At 31.0% G+C, this 17,922-nt stretch overlaps 3 protein-coding genes and 2 long non-coding RNA genes across 6 annotated transcripts; 2 read left to right on the forward strand and 3 right to left on the reverse strand.

Moving 5' to 3' along the window:
• Positions 1–4,200: 4,200 nt before the first annotated feature.
• On the reverse strand, positions 4,201–5,031 carry LOC138182118 (uncharacterized). The gene is made up of 3 exons (XR_011173725.1): positions 4,677–5,031; positions 4,412–4,602; positions 4,201–4,273 (listed from the first exon to the last, which is right to left on the reverse strand). It is a non-coding gene; the product is annotated as an uncharacterized LOC138182118 (long non-coding RNA).
• LOC138182112 (putative mediator of RNA polymerase II transcription subunit 26) lies at positions 4,567–12,937 on the forward strand. 2 transcript variants are annotated; one of them, XM_069117696.1, is made up of 9 exons: positions 4,567–4,703; positions 5,111–5,281; positions 5,358–5,494; positions 5,621–5,780; positions 5,855–5,986; positions 6,145–6,359; positions 6,485–12,323; positions 12,391–12,449; positions 12,547–12,937. In XM_069117696.1, the coding sequence occupies exons 1-9, from the start codon at positions 4,646–4,648 to the stop codon at positions 12,637–12,639; spliced, it is 6,864 nt and encodes a 2,287-aa protein (XP_068973797.1). In that variant the 5' UTR covers positions 4,567–4,645; the 3' UTR covers positions 12,640–12,937. The 2 variants fall into 2 exon arrangements, with proteins under 2 accessions (XP_068973797.1, XP_068973798.1); XM_069117697.1 differs by having other exon boundaries at positions 5,621–5,768.
• Positions 12,891–13,975, reverse strand: Ssb-c31a (single stranded-binding protein c31A). The gene is made up of 4 exons (XM_069117704.1): positions 13,959–13,975; positions 13,632–13,701; positions 13,239–13,455; positions 12,891–13,163 (listed from the first exon to the last, which is right to left on the reverse strand). Exons 2-4 carry the CDS (start codon positions 13,680–13,682, stop codon positions 13,081–13,083), a joined length of 351 nt encoding a protein of 116 aa, XP_068973805.1. The 5' UTR covers positions 13,683–13,701; positions 13,959–13,975; the 3' UTR covers positions 12,891–13,080.
• LOC138182115 (transmembrane protein 181) lies at positions 13,955–17,428 on the reverse strand. Its single transcript, XM_069117702.1, has 12 exons — positions 17,280–17,428; positions 17,105–17,208; positions 16,864–17,013; positions 16,689–16,791; positions 16,447–16,600; positions 16,273–16,353; positions 16,089–16,188; positions 15,890–16,017; positions 15,657–15,806; positions 15,473–15,575; positions 15,151–15,381; positions 13,955–15,081 (listed from the first exon to the last, which is right to left on the reverse strand). Exons 1-12 carry the CDS (start codon positions 17,426–17,428, stop codon positions 14,948–14,950), a joined length of 1,587 nt encoding a protein of 528 aa, XP_068973803.1. The 3' UTR covers positions 13,955–14,947.
• Positions 16,223–16,989, forward strand: LOC138182119 (uncharacterized). The gene is made up of 3 exons (XR_011173726.1): positions 16,223–16,363; positions 16,436–16,719; positions 16,855–16,989. It is a non-coding gene; the product is annotated as an uncharacterized LOC138182119 (long non-coding RNA).
• Positions 17,429–17,922: the final 494 nt, after the last annotated feature.

Below are 17,922 nucleotides of genomic sequence, written 5' to 3' on the forward strand. Positions count from 1 at the left end.
ACTCCGTACTTTCCAAAGTGCTATACAAAAATGTATTTGTCAGGTGACCGCTCATCGTGTCGAAATTATCCAAAAAAAAATTCTTACACGCGCGATTAGCTCGAACATATTTATGTAAAATTACAGCTTAATGATACAGGTACGTACAATGGTAGATATAAATACTCGAACATAACATAAATGTTATTCGTCGATAGAAAAAGATAAATGACTGAAAAAAGATAATCGATAATTGAGCGAACGAAAGAGGGCGAACACAAGAGCGTATAAAATTACACGCTGACATTAATGTTAATGTCCACTTGAACATGTTGGACGTTAATGTCTGAATAAACATATTTAGCCAGAGTAATAGCTAACTTAATTGAACATATATACCGTAACAATAGACCACGATGACGATAAAAAATAAATATAATTTTCAATATGTACGTGATCACGGCATAGTGTAAATTACTACTTTATTCTTACAAAACAGCACATCGACTTTTAATGCAAAATCATATATATATATATATATATATATATATATATATATATAAGTTTAACGCTATATCGTGTTAGTCATCTATATGAACGATAATTAATTAATTGTAATTAATGAATAATTTTTCGAATATTTTATTTACGTAGAAACTAAGTCAAAGTCTGGTGATATCGCTTCGCACGGAAATCACATTGAAAACGATTGAAAACGATTGAGAACGATTTGTTTCTCAACGATGTAACAAAGTAAAGCTTCTATGCATGATAAGTGATGTAAAAGTGTCTGCTGAGCGGCAAGTTTGGCACAGTTTTCTGTGCCTATAGAGTAACACTAAAAACGGAATATGTAGCGTTAGAAAAAAGACTGATTTAGGAATAGATTAGATCTAGAAAACTGACTAATTTTCATTCGAAACACAAGATTTGACCAAATCAAGCGGGTGGTAGGTGATTTTTTTTCTTTTTTTTTTTAAGAAATTCAAGTCTGAAAATTTGTAAAGTATACTTCAACTTGACTGATTATAAAAGAAGTAAAATATGCGGAATAACATTTTTTCGTTTAAATTCTCCTCTTGCTTCGTTCTGAAAAAGATAGAGTTTGAATAAATTTCCAAAATTATTTTTCTTGGAAACAAAGCCTCTTGAGAAAAAATTTTCTATATTTTCGACTTATTTTCACACGTAGAATCACCTCGTGTCGATTATTTAGCCCTATTCAGTGCGGAATTAGCCGTGTTCAAGAATACTTGATAAATTTTTAAACCTGATCTTTCGTCGACGACTAAGCCTCTAAAGACGACTAAGACGAAAAAATTTTATATTTCTTTCTTATTTCTTCACAAGGAATCACCTCCCGCCCGTTTGACATATTATTTGATCGCAGCCTGTATTTCTTTACAAGATTGTCGCAAGTGCCTGAAAAATAGTGGTTGATCTTACTCTAATAGCGATGATTATCTTATTAGAGGATACAGCCTTACTTGGCCATCTTGTATGCGTGTATGTATGTATGCGTATTGTAGACTGTACATTGTACATGCAATGTGTGCAACATCTATTTAACCGTTAACTGATAAGAAACTATCTAGGGGATGTAACTATCACGACAAATTGGATGTGAAAAATGTATGATTGTGTTTGTACAAAAATTTCAATAGGTACTTGTACTCTTATCTCATTACATTTGAAAGTCTCGATGTAATATGTATAATATCTAATAATAAGTCAAGAATTTAGGTATGGATTTCTAAGAAACGAAATGTCTGCTTGACTTTATAAAAATTATTTTGATATTTTGACCGATAAATTTAAAAGAAAAAAAAATTAAATTTTAGTCTGTGAAGATAACGATGTCAATTAGAAGTAATTTAGTAAACAATTAATAATATGAAATTCAATGTTATACGATATTTTGTAATCATGGTAGAACTGAAAAGATGGTAATTTTATATGGAAAACCTTTCATACCTTCGCTATATGACAATATCTTTTGTTCATATCAATATCATGAATTAGTTATCGTGACTTGATCATATTTTCACTATAGGTATACGTAACTATTGTAATTAGTTTTATTTGCATTATATAGATACTTTATACAAATATTGCACAGTATGTCATCTCTCGATATGATTTCTATTAGTTCACGGCAATATTTGATTTAGATATGTCACATATGTTTCATGTCTATAAATTATTGCAGCTTATCAATCCAACAGTTTTTTTAGAAAAGTAACGAGTAATTATCGATGGTTAATTTGCATTTATTTTTTTGTACACATATATACGTATAATATGTGCGTCAAGCAAACACGTGTGTTATGTATAAGTAAATTAGATTTTACAAAATTTGATAAAAATTGGAATTTTGCAAAAAAGAACAGAAAAAAAAAGAACGCAAAAAATTGCGTAACATGCCCTACGAGATGCTCCCGGGGAGACCGATGAACACAGCATGAAATCGGTGCAAAAATATTAATTAAAAAAATAGAGATAGATTACGATGATCAAATCGAAAAACATTTTTTAACAGGGTCAATCGGAGAACATGCCCTACGAGATCATCAAAAAAGATCATCTCGATTCGTTAAGCCGTTTCGGAGGAATTTCTCAAATCGGTATAAAAATATATATTGATATATTAACAAAGTCTTTTGGCATTCAAAATTTTTCTATTTTGTCGCACGTATTCATGTACCTATCTAATTTTTCCGATTTTGGTATATATTTAGTTTTCGGTATATTTAAATATTTCTGCAAATAAAACAGAATGTTGTCCCGAGTCTTCTTTAAGAAGCTTAACATGAATTTTCTTAACATGACTCGAATAAATTTAAGTTTAGCTGCTCTGTAAGATACGAATAATAGTTTTAAAAAAGCTCATCAGAGTGACGAGCCGCAACTTTTCCCAAACAACTAAATGCATATCCTTTCACTTGAAAATATTTCCAATTATCGTCATTGTCGTTACTTGTTTTTAAGACGATATTTTTCAGAATCTCCGTAACGAAGTGGATAAGATCTCAGAAATTGATAACATTTTTGTTATACTGTAGTAAAAAATATAAGTTAGCAAATACATTTTTAATCGATGTATGATTGCAATTATCTCAGGTGAATTTAATCGTTGTCGTTAAATTGTCAAATATTTTAAAACGCATTGTAATATATGTATACATGTGTACATACATATGTGCATATCGTTTCTAGTGTAACACGTAACCAGAGGGATATTTTTACTATAAATTTTTACTTTTGTTCAGTTTACCACACTCGTCTGTTACTTTACCAACTTTATTAGTTGCATTGAATATAATTCCTACACTCACTACTGTAAATCGCAGAGGGCGTAAGAAACACTTCGATTTTTTACACAATCGGTATTTTAGAATATGGGACACGATATCCCATAAGATGAAAGGTCTATACTGTATACTCGTCTATGGTTTCAAGTGTTATATGAAAAATAGCATTCAATTTGCACAATAAATCGAATCATTTTCAGTTTATGTCACATTTTAATTAAACGTTTCAATCAGAAATTTTATTGTTACGAAATACGATATTACAATCAAATATTCATCGTATACTTGTGTGTGTGTATATATATATATAACATTTGCTTACATCGTTGTTATTCATAATCTTTATTATATGTAATTAATAATTGAATACCATTATAAAGTACAATATGGGATGAAGTACATGTAAACAATTCAAATATAATCAGTTAACAATTTATTAATATTACATAATACTATTATTAAAGATAATAGAAATAATAAACAGATTTATATTTACATTTACATTTATGTTTACTAATTTGCTTTAAATTAAAATTATATGTGTATGTTAAGTTTTTATCAACCTAGTCTAGTCTTCTTGATATTGCGCTTCTATTTCTGCAATAAGTTTCAACTGTCGTTTCTTATTACACTCCTCGATAAAATTCATTAAATCAGCATGTTGTTCTTTACTCATGGGCTCAAACTTTTTCTTCTCATTCTGTACCCATTCTTCGATGCTTTCTGCTTGATTCAAATAATAATAAATACCAATGGGAAATAATATGTACGACATCATTCTTCCAACCTCCATTTGCCAATTTCCCATTTGTTAAAAATCTAAAAAAATTAAATTTAGGTGAAACACATTATATATAGTAATCACTTATAACAATCACGACTGTGTTTATAGCTTGCAATATTTCAAAGTACATACAGGTTCTTACTAAATAATGCAGAATGATTATTTTTGTCGTAAATAATAAGGAGTAATCCTGTTGAACCTTAAGAAACAATACATAAAATCAGATAATATTAAACGCTGTACAATGCTGTATCGTATACTGTATTACTAGAAGAGATGTTTTCGTATTTCCGTCTAAACAACTAAAAATGTATAATAACATCTAGGACGTACTTACTTACGAAATGCTTAAATTTATAAAAAGTTCCTTCCACTTTCACTGATATGGAGGAAAATATAAATAGTTTTAATGGTGGTAACATTGCTTCGCGTAAAAGGTACTCCATTCAACATCCTTCAAGATTTGTATTATAATATTGTTTCAAAGTGTCTGTACATTATGCTGTGATACGTTTTGTTTGAACATTTCTAAAAATGATTATAACTTTTCAATGATAATTGCAGACTTCAAATGACGATAAGCATTATGGAAACATTATTACCTTCGGAAATAGCTAGATTAGTTTTTGGTAAGGGTAATATGACATGTACTTATCTTACGCGTCCTATTATGATAACCTATTATTTGGCGGGAATATAGATAGTAATAAAACATAGAGATTCAGTGATATCATCTTTGACAAGATGTTAGAATTTTATAATAATAATATTGCTTTAATTATATACACCAAAATATCGTAAGAAAAATAACGAGTTTTACACAAATGAACGAATCAATGTTGCAACGAATACGCACAGATATTAAATATAATAAATATAAGATTATTATAACAAGTGATGTTTTATTTTTAAACATATACATATATATATGCATAAAGGATGTATAATTTACACAACATAGTATATATATTTTTCAAAAGTTTCATTGGATTTTCCTACATATGATTTGTGAGAGTTTTTAAATAATCAATTTTAGGGTACCTTGAAAGTCAAACATGTATGGAAGCTGCTAAAGTATTTTTAGAGACCTCTCCGCATTTACAAGAGTGCCGTACTGTAATTTCAAATGGAAAACGATTCAGTGCTAAAGTTAATGGAATGACCTTAATAGATGTCATTGAAAAATTTTTTGCTATTAATTCAACTGGTAAGATTTCAATACAAATATAAAATTCCCGAACAAAAATATCGTTTGTTTTATTCCACTAGCATTTATTTTATAGTTCATGAATACCTTAGCAATATAGCTAATCACGAGCAGTCAAAGCAATGTGAAGACCTACTCCAACAGTTGAAATTTCTTATTGAAGAATCTTGGGGTCAAGATTTTAGTGCTAACAAAGTTAATGTTCTTTCACAGGTATATACAAATTATAAAAATTTATTAATTACAATTAAATGTTATGTTGTTCGTATTTCTATAATACCATATTAATAATCGTAATGTGTTCTGCTACTTTTTTACCACTTATTTACGTATTTACAGACTAATTCTCAAATAGGCAATGGCTCTCCCATAATATCTAGTAGTAGTACACGTAAAAGACGTTATAGTAATAACGAACGCGAGCGATGTAAACGTACAAAAGTAACATTAAACGCATCACAACAACCTGATTCACCCTCTGCTCAAGGTACATCAAAAGGTACAAGGTCAAGGACATACATACGATATTAGGAGATTCTCTAATAATTTTCTAACATTCTTTTATTGCTACAGCATATAATTTCGATGATGTAGAAGCAACTCCATTGGAAAGTTTACCAGGTCATATGGATATATTAGAATTATCAAAATCTATCACTAATATCAAAGAGAAGAAATATGATAACTGTATACAACAACATGAAGGTTTGTTCAATTTGAAGATAACAATAATTAGGACAAAAATAATAGTAACAGTAATACAATAAGTATAATAATTTTTCGACATATATGTATAATCATAGTTAAATAGTAAGGATAAAGGAATGTGCAAATTGTCATTTAACTCTTAATGCTTGAATTAGGCGGCGATATAAACATTCAGAACATACAAGATATTGTTACAAGTAATGCATGTACAGAAAAGGATATGAAAGATTTTCACATGCTTGATAAGTGTACCGCGGCGACAAGTACGGAAGAATTATTGAGCTACTCGTGCGCAGAAGTTCAAACTGTCCCATATGATATATTGGAATCTGAATCAGAAAGTAATGATGAACCAATAGAAAATCTTAGTGTAAGTAATACTAACGATATATCTAATACTACTAACGATCACTAATTATTAATATAATACTACTAACGATTTCTATAATAATAACTTCTCAATTGATTTTTAACTTTTTGTAATCTGTATTATAGTTATTAACGAAAGAGTTGTTAAACCGTATCGAGTTACAAGAGCGAATTGCTGAGAATATAAATAAAGCAATACTTCCAACAGATGTGTCATTGAAAGATGAAAATTTAAATGATCCTCTAAATGGTGAAGCAAACACCTCTATTATGGCAGAACTAAATAACACGATTAAATCAATAGTAGAAGCAACAGAGACCGATCCTGTGTTTGAAAAGTTTCTTGAAGAAATCATCGGGCCTCACATAGAAACTGATGCAAGTCATGATGAAGATATCGAAGCTAAACAAAAACCAAAGTTTCTTGATGGCTCACAAGATAAACAAAGTGAAGTGATTTTAAACAACAATAATCCATTAGAATCTATAATATTAGATGTCAAATCGTCCACAGAATTAGATGGAACAATAAATGCAGATATTCCATTAAAGCACAGACTTCGTAGTTCTTCTAGACAACAAAATATTCGTAATGAAGACGAACAACGTGACCAAGAGAAAGAATATAATATGTTGGAAGATCAAAACGCCGCTGCAGTATTAAGTATAATAAACGCAAATATCGTTGACGACAAATCGGCAAACGATAAAAGAACGAAAGAAATTGTATGTACGTTAGACAATAGTAGCGAAAAAGAATTGCCAACATTTCAAATTCCTCTTGATAAAGATACAGGGCAAATTGGAAAATTAACAACTGATGCTACTCAAAAAGACGGTAGTAACGTTGTTACAACGATTCAAGGTGATAATATGGAGTCAAAGATTAAAAGATCGTCGGTAAAACGGTTACGACTTACGAAGCATAAAGAACAGAAACCAAAAGGTAGCATAAACAATTATACATCTGAACAAAACGTAATAACAATGCCAACATTAGTAATATGTTCGAAAGAAGAAATAAATAATATATTATCGGCAAATTCTTACCCGCCGACTCGTCCAATAACATCTACTACAAATTCGAGGTTCGTTCCTATTGTTCCCAAAGGACCGATAATCAATAAAACGAATAAAGATTTCGTGGAAACATTATATCTAACAACCGTAAATGTCGCTCAAAAAGTAACGTCACCACTCTGTGGTACGCCAAACGATTTAAAAAACTTTATATCTTGTGCAATAACAATGACAGCTATAACAACTACGACGACAATAACAACAACGACGAAGGCAACGATGACGACAACGGCAACGACAACGATGACGACAACGACCACGACCACGAAAGTACACACATCTCAAAAAGAAGATAATAACAAAATAAACAATAATAAAGAGAAAAACAGAACCACACATAATATTAATAACTTTATTGGCAATTCAATTACTAATCCCATAGTGTCCAATACCGTCAAATCAGTTGCTGGAGAATCAATAACCCTGTATAGCAATGAAACTAGCACCAAAACATTACTAGATAGTTCAAGCATGCCTATGATAAATATAGAAGATAACATTAGCTTATCCACTTCTGGATTATCTCCATACATAAAATTCAATTGGAATAAGAGCAATCAAAACTTATCAGATATTGACTTGACATCTGTCATTCAGGAAGCAAAAGTTGTTGCTCCGTTAAAAACGAACAATATCGTTAATGATCACCATCTTTCAGCTTCAAAACATACCGATTGTGATATCATTAATAAACGTACTCCGAGGTCGTTGATGAGGAGTAGATCGAAAAATTATAGATTAAGTTTATCAACACCAAGAAGAAGAAACAGTCATATAAGAGCTCTTGATTTTAACACGCCGATGAAGACAACTGTATCCGATAAAATGGTCAATGAAAACAAAGGGATGCGTTTTTCTTCGGAATCCGCAAAACTCGTTACATCTGTATGTAGAACTTCTCTTTACAAATCGCCACCGCTTTCTAATACTACCACATCTACTCACAAAACTAAGACTCCATTAAAACATTGCCAACTTCCGATAGCGACGAGAAGTCCAGTACCAAAGCTTATGGGCGAATGGGAGAAATATAACGGACTTGGGATAATTATAGGCGATGTCCCTCCGTGTTCAAATATCAACGTTTCTTCGGAAAATAAACTTGTCAAGATCCAATCCAAGTCGCTGGAACTTACGAAAGGCACATGGGATGCAGATTTACGGAAAGCTCTACACATTGGTATAGACGAGGATCACCAAGGAACGAAGATATCCACAAGTAACAAGAGAACGAATTCTACAAAGATTGCTAAATCAAATATTGTTCTCCCACCGACAAAGAAGGGCAAGCGCAATTTACGCACATCGAAAGTAAAAAGTAAAAATATTTTGCCAAAGGAAGATAACATTGTGCAAGATGTAAAAAACGAATGTACCATGGGAAAATGGAATGTAATGGGATCATCGATCATAGAAAGTATAGATCGTAACGCATCCGAACCAAAGGAAGACTTTCCAGACTCTGGGATTAACAATACTCTAGAAGCAAATTTTTCTAACGTGAAACCAGCAGTAAATAAAAGTAAGCTTGTTGTTGAACAGAATAATGCTCAGCATCAATTATTAGCAAAGAGTGATCATTTACATGAAAATGCAACGATAACAACAACAACCAATAACTTATCATTCGAAAGGAAAAATATGAAAAAGTATGCTCAATTGAAAACGTTGAAGACCAATTTAAATAAATACAATCAAATTGAGAAGAAATCATATTTAGAGAACGATATCGTTTCCATAGACGCCACACAGCATTCAGAACTTACGACAGCTCCTGTCGATATTACACAGCAATTAGTACAAATACCTAATATGATCGATCACGAAACACCGAAAAAATTTGAAAATCCTTCTGGTGTTCCACCAACACCAAGATTGCTCAGTCCAAGCAGCAATGCAACACCGTTTGTTAAATTTAGCGAAGATTCCAGTAAAATACGTTCTTTCATAAATACACCAGAATTTCCAAAAACACCTTGCATTGCATTGACTCCAAAAATCTCGGAAGAAACTACCACAGACAATATGAAAAAAGAAACATTTGATATTTGTTCTCCGTATTATAAACCAACTTCTGAGCAAAATCAACGTGAAAAACAGACAAAACCGGGTAATAATATCGAAAAATCATCCACAGTACCATTACAATGTACAAACCAATCTATACCGAAAAACATTATCAATTCTACGAACACGTATCAAGCTTGTGTATCTACGAAATTAGAAATAACACAGTTCGAAGTAATCAAAGAGAATTTGCCGAAAGAAGAAGCGATAAAAGAACTTAAAATATCAGCTAATTCACGAGATTCGATTTATTATACGAAAACTGATTGTATCGAGAATGGTGTTACTCAACATAACGTGAATAAAGATATGTATGAAAAAGTGAATGTCGATAATGAAAAATATTTGCCGAATAGCGAAGAATCGGATGATAGCGTTGCATCTATATCATCTTCCTCTTCATCCCCATCCTCGTCAACATCGTCGTCGTCGTCTTCATCGTCGTCGTCATCGTCGTCTTCATCGTCATCATCATCATCATCGTCGTCGTCGTCACCACCATCGTCACCATCATCTTCACCATCATCAACTATTTTAACTGGTTTAAAAACTTTTAATAAAAAAGGCAAAAATATTACAAATCAAGTTTGTATCGATACAAACAGCGATTCGACACGCAAAATTAAAAATATTATAGAAACAATAAACGAAGAAGGAACTGAATGTCCAACAATTCCAGAAAATAATACTCTAGGATTAAAAATTAAACCAACCGATGCAGAAGAGGCAATTATTACTTTAAGAAAATGTGAATCCTCACCCTCAAAAGTGTTTTCAATATTAAAGAATGAAGATGATTGTAAAACTAATATGAAAGAAACACCTGCCAAAGATGAAACTTTGAATGAAATAGATATTTCTGAGACTCCCAATAGTTCAAAGATCGGTATAGAGAATCTAACTAATCTGTCTTCGAAAATTTCCGCATTAATAACTTCGGAAGATCGAAAATTGTCAAAATCGAATCAACGTTTAATTATGGAAAATTCTACAAATAAAAGATTTAAACAGAAGCCCAAAGTGATCAATATACAACATTTAAGATCGAATTCTTTGATTACTTTTAAGCCAACGAAATCCATAAAACATTCTTCCATGGAAAAAAGGCAAAGATCTCTAGCTATAGATAAAAAGTTAGTTGTCCAATTGGAGGCAAAAAGACAACGTATGATAGCAAAATTTCGTGAAATACCTAAAGCTAATCTTACCCGAGATAAAAGCCAGCTAGGTCGAATCATTTTTAGGGGTAAGAATAATATTAGTTTAAAGAAAAGAAACAATCAGTACAAATATAGTCAGAAGAGTGAGAATAAATTCAGTGAGATGAAAAGGAAGAAGAAAAGAAGAAAGTGGATGGAAGAATCAAATCATCCTAATAATAACCAAAATAATAAAAGTAATAATAATAATAATAGCAACAACAACAACAATAACAACAAATCTAGTAATGGTAGTGACAATAATTGTGACGACACTGATAATAATAATATCAATAACTACAATGCTAGTAATGCTGGCATTAGTAGCAGCAATAATAAACATAATAATAATAATAGTAATAGTAATAGTAATAGTAATAGTAATAATAATAACGATGACAAATGCACAAAGCATTTATCCACTGATGGTGCATCAGAAAGTAAACTATATAACTTGGAAGATTCAGAAGAAAAAGATAATAACAATAAGCATGTACAAAATGATGATTTAGCACTCGAAAATGACACCAAAAAAATCATCGAAATAGCGGTTGATAACATTATGAGTGACGTTGAAGTTAATGTATATCAACAAGCAAATGCGCTTAAAATGGAAAATCAAACTTATAACTCGAAAATTACGGAAAACAGAGGAATAGTAAAATTAGATGTGACAGGGAATCCAGAAATGCAAAACGAGATTGACACGGAAATTGAAAAAGGCGACAGTAATACCATTAATAAAGTTATTTTGCGTGGGAATGAATGCAGTGGTACAAAAAACAACTGCAGTTATAATGGAGAAAATACATGTAAGTTAAGGGAATACCCGAATTATAATAGTGGTAAAACAACAAGTACTTTATTAAAATCAAAAGTTGATCAAGTAAAGCGGGATTTGTTTAGTGACGAGGAACAAGTATTTAGGAGAGAAGAGATATCAAATGCTATCGAATATTCGATTAATCAAAAGAATAATAATGTTCCTCCTATTGAAATACACGATACTGTTAGAAGTACAACCATAGAAAATACCAACTCGGAAAATCCAAAGAGTTTATCGCGCGTTCTTCAGTGCTTGCAGCTCGTTCCCACGTATAAGCACGAGCATATGGTCGAATCTCAATGTATGAAATATAATCGTAAAATGGATCTTAATGTAACTATTCCTAACTCGGTAGAATATCATTTCCTATATGACGATAATGCATCTTCCAAAAAAAGAAGGCGTAGGCATAGCAATCATGAATTAGAATTCCAAATTAATATTGTCTTGAACGATAAAAATTGCGATGAAACAATTAAAGTAATGACTGCCACTGACTATGAAGAGATATTTAATTTGCCGCCAAAGACTAAAAAAAGATTAGGAAGCAGGAAATCACCAATTAAGCATGAAAATAATTGTGAAACACTAAACAACCCGTTTATCGATACTTCAACCAAAAAAGAAATGCACGTGAAACCTTTAGCAACTTCGTCTCCTTTGGACGAATCATTTGTGTGCACAAAAAATTGTGTGAAAAAAGTCGCTACTGTCATGAATGAAAGAAATAACAAGATACTGCACAATAGTAAAAAACGGTTGAACGTAAACGGAATTCGAGGAGTTAATAAAGGTAATTTTAGTTTAAGTAGCAGTATTTGTTTATTAATAGCATAGATTTAATGAATTACTAATTTCAGCCAACGCTGCGGCAAAGATTTCAAAAAGGAAGGTTTCAGATTTGAAAGAAAGCAAACAGGTTTGTGATCAATTTAAGCTTCTTTGTTCGTTCATAAAACTTCATAAAAAGTTTACCTGTTATTCTTTGTCTCTTTCCCTTTTCTTTTTATTCGTAGACTGAGAAACAGCAATGCACAACAGATCCACAAACATTATTGAACAATTTAGATCTGGATAAGTTTTTAACTTCAGTCCATGGGCCAGCATGAACAATGATTAAGTATTTTAACTTTTTAAAATTGTACAGAAACATAAAACATCATACATGTGTGTATATGTATGCGAGCGAGCGCGCGCGTGCGTGTGTGTATGCTGTATAACATAAATATTTGGTATATTTTTATTATTATTTAATTTCCTGAGAAACTATAATAATATTATAGTTGTATTATATAAAAGTTAATCTTGTGAATAGAAGATAAAAGTAGTGATAAGTTTTTAAATTGTTTTGACATATGCATAAGATGGAAAACATGTTTTATTGAAAATACTATTTCAAGGATATAACGTAAACTGATACATGACTGTAACTAAAGATTATATATAAAATGTAGTGTAGTTTGTCTATAAATAGTAATAGAAACATGTATTAGATATTCAATAATCCCGAACCATTGAAATATTTACTAGATACAGAAGAAGATAAATATTCAGGATTTAGACTTTACTGCTTTGTCGACATCATCCACAACAGATAGTAACTTTTGCCATTGACCTATGCTTAAGCAAATACCTACATAAAGAATAAAATATTTTTCAATCATTGTTATTTACGGCATATAAACGTATACAAAAAATGTATTAGTACCTTTCTTTCCAGGCTTTAAATTTGCTTCTTTATCGTAATACATTTCTCTGATGTCAACATATAATTTTCCTTTAAAGTCTCTTATACTAATTTGACGATTATTTCCCAAATCCCATACAGTATCTTCATCTTTATTAGATTCTCTCTCTGGCATCTTTTTTGATACCTTTCCTTTTTTGTCCTCAGTTTCTTTCTTTTGCCTCTTTGGTTTTATTTCCTTACATAATAAAGAACAAAAAGAAAAAATATATAATGTATGTGTTCTGTATTTACATGTATTTTAAACTCAAAGGAGTACTATATCAATCTTATTCGATATTATCTAACATATGCATGTTCATTATTTATATAATTTAATATAATATATATATACTAAAAGTTTGATAACAATACCTCATCAGTGCTGTCATTATCCGAGTATACAAACTCCTTTGACTTCGGCATTTTCTATAAACGTGTTTATCTAAAATAATTTTATATACATTACTTTCAATCGAATTTTAAACGATACTAATCAGTATTTATACTTAAAAATAATCATTTTACGTCCAAAAGTGTAAGCTAATAGTAATTTCTAAAGACTTAACAGTTTTGTTTGTTATAACCTTTCACAAGTTAACGCATTTATTTACGTATATACATCTTATTTACGTGAGTCAATGTACTTTGACCGGAACATTGTAAGTAAATTTACCAGGAACATTATTGTATTAAACTTACCGAGAAAAAGTAAAATGAAGTACGGGTTATTTATTTTAACAATGATTCAAACAATCTGAAATGAACGTTACACGTTACACTTTATATGATATGTGGCTTACACACACATGCATCTCGCGCGTGCTCCTACGTAGTAAATACATACAAATGCAACACTTCCGTGTAGCACATTGATTTCCGTTTTTCCTCGTCTTTCAAATTTTGAGTCGGTTGATATTAATACGTGTCTTGCTATATTTCTTGTTTTTGCAATGAATTGCTATGTAAAAGAGTATTCTTAAATAGCTTTTGCAAAAAAGCTAAAAGTTGTGATAATTAAATACGCTAAACTTTTATGTATTTTATATCAATCGGAGAACATATTTATACAGATAATTTTGATACTTGACAAAAATATAACAAAATAATAAAACAGTTATTCTCTTTTCGACTTATAGTTTAGAATTATAATTGTTAATACACAAAATGTTCTCAATTTATGTTATTCAAGAGTAATTACATACATTATACATTAGTATTAGCGAGCAATAGTGAATACAATAAACCCTTTGTTCTCGCATACGACCAACATTACGGAGACGAAATATACTTGATCGTTTTTTCACGCTTGTTTTCACATGTCACTCGATGCACTTACATCTCTATTATATTTATCATCAGACATTCTAACACAATACAGTTAGGATATCTTATTGATATATTAGTCGATGAAAAATAAGAAAAACATACATAATATCACACGTCAAGTAACAAGTAACTTGTAACTAAAATTTTATGCATTGAGTGAAAGTATAATACATCTTGTATGTACACAAATACGTGCAAATAACGAATTACATGTTATTAAGTTTCGCTTAGGATAAATTATTCGTTTCCATGTATTTTATTTTACAACATATTTACGATTGCTATTTTTGACATTATGTCGTTACCGCATCCTTTGCTTTAAAAATGCTTCTTCCTCGTTCACAGTAATAAATTTAATTCGATTAATTATTATTATTCACAATTCGTGACGTTCGCGTTAAAGGTCGTCGACTTTCTTCGTCTGATCCATATATGACTTCTTCGTCGGAATCGTTGATCATAGAAAACGTGGGGTTGTCCTTAGTTATAGAAGAATCTAATGTCGATTGAATTAATAATACAATGATCTGCTGAAGGAATATTTTATTCTTTTAAAGATACTCACGTTGACCATATACTTGTTGATACGCCGGTGCATATACATAAGCCATCGTATATAGATAAAAATTTAGAAGACCATATAAAGCCATAAATTGCGCGGATGAACGATAATAGGTGGTGAGACGAGAGGCAAAACTGTCTTCGAAAATACCAGCTCCAAATTGTCGTGCTGTCACACAACCACAAACCAACGAAACCACAGCGGCAAGCAGTGTTAAGAAACGTAAACGAAGATCTGAGAAACAACATAGAAATGAAGAAAAACCGAAACAGAATAGAAGAAAGAGAAACAAAGGGGAAAGATAATAAATCATTTGAAATCATACCAAAATACGGCATGGATCTCAATTCGCTGTACGCTCTCAATATTAAAAGAAGAAGATATGCTATGTAAAATCCTCCTACTGTGAAGAAGAACACCTTGAAACCCTATAATCATATAGATCCTTAAGTATCAACTAAAAATGTTGCATGCCAAAGATTTAACTATCAATTATCTTGATAACTTACAAAATAATTTGATGTATCTAGAACATAATTATAAGTGGGGTCTTCTAATTCTGTACAGCGCAACCATGTTGCTAAAATAAACGCGGAACACCATAGTAAACCCACTACCAAAACTTTTGGTAAATAAAACGTAATAAGACGCCTTTCGTTCTATCAAAATGTAAGATTCATAAGTACAAACAATACCATGATTTAAATTCTGCAAGGTCATATCAATTAAAGAAATGTCATACTTGTCTTAAACCATGGTAAACACATAACCAAAACATGAGGACTGCACAAAGGAACGTCGTCTGTAAAATTGCATCTATCATACCAGGTACCCAAGAGTTCACTAAAAACGTCATTGGAAACAATGGATCTATAAAGAAAGTGAAATAAATTAGTTTCTTGAAAATGTGTAAAAACATAAATTAATTTTTAACATCTTACTATTATACAAAATTAACAAAGGAAGGAGTATAGAAATCCATTTCTGTTCTATTGACCAATCGTGTAATTGGTACTTTCGTAGAGAATGTCCAAACCAGCACTAAAAATTGATAACATTCATATATGGCATAATGTTTCCTTTCAAGTAATATGCGAATATATATTACACAAAATTGTTCTTTACCATAACTCCAAATGCAATTAACAAAAAGATAAATCGAAACCAAATCTCGAACTCCGTAAACGCTGGATTGTAATTCTTGAACTATGAACAGGTAAGAACATTATCAAATGCGATTATTTCAATTCTGAAAAATCTTATAATACAGTCATTTTATTTCGTATAGTGCTTACTGACGTAGAATGTGAGATCGCGTATGTTATAGCGTTGGTGGAAGCTCTCGAGCCCATGAAAGTGAACAGTAATAATGTAATAACTGTAATCGAGAAATCCTAGATGAGCAACTACAAGTTCTTCGCACGTTTGTCTTTCACATTTTAAGTGTCTGGTTCTATAAAGAGAAAACACACTATAGTAAATATTTAACATTGTATAATCTTGTCAAACAGTGAACTGTGCTATACAAGTTCTAGATGTACCTATTATGGCCAGCTTCTGAGGACAAAACAGGTATGAGTTTATGATCAATGGTGATACCATCTATGGAGATGCTTATTTGAAAACTTTTGTCATATCTTTCATCTGTAAAATTCAAAACATATAATCTCAATTTTATTATTTCTTAAAAATTTCTTCATTTTGTAGTTGTATTACCATCATTATTAGATGTTAATAACTTTGCGATGACCCATAGCTGTTGACTGTACGTAGATAATAGTGGAGTCTTCATCATAAAAGGACCAGTAGCAACTTCACTGCCATTTACATGAGCTCTTTGTTCGCTCGTGGAGGTGATAGGAGGGCCTATATTAATAACAAATCATCATCATAAGAGGAATAACAATGACAAAAGAAAACATATTTTTATAAATTATACCTTCTACTTCTTACTTACCTGCAAGTCCAATAAATACAGCTAATCCAAAACATGCAAAGAAAGCAGCAAATACCATAACAAATTCTCTCTTATGCATAGAATATAGTCGCATTTGAACTGATCTAGAAAATAAAACCATTATTAGTAAACAATATGTGCATACATAATAATTGATAGAAACAGAGGCAAGTACCTTTCACATCGATCATGATGATAGGCAGGTGCAATGTATTTATTAAATTCACTAAAGAGATCACTGAACTGTGAAAGTACATTTCTAACTCGAAAATTCCATCCTGCGGAAGGGAGATGATACGAGTATCCTAAGCCAGGACCGTCCATTTCTATATTAAACCTATCATGTTACGTATATTTTTAAAGACACATTGTCACCTTCCTTAATGATATTTATGCGATTATATATAGAAGGGCACAATGTAATACTCGTTGTAATGTAATGTAATCTCGCGTTGTTTAATGGTACTCTTAGAGAGGCGAATAAATAGATTTCCTTGGATCGATTCGATTATTCCAATCTTTATACCTTTTTTAATAAAACGGAGAAAACAATGTCGCATCTCATATGACATAGACACAGACACGAAAGCCACGTGTTCAACGAAGATGTTGAAAACATATACATATGTACAACATACTTGAACAATTTAATAAATTTATTCGTATAACTAGAGTTCGTATTGGAAAAAGATATACCTAAATACTTATATATGTAAGTAAAAAGTTACTGTTACCTTCCTATTTAGTAAAGACTCTTGATAGATATTTATACAGTTTCAAGATATTTGTATGAATCGGTTTATCATGTTAGATTCCAA

This window comes from Bombus flavifrons, chromosome 7, assembly GCF_040668555.2.
Source record: "Bombus flavifrons isolate JBK064 chromosome 7, iyBomFlav1_principal, whole genome shotgun sequence".
Lineage (NCBI taxonomy): Eukaryota > Metazoa > Arthropoda > Insecta > Hymenoptera > Apidae > Bombus > Bombus flavifrons.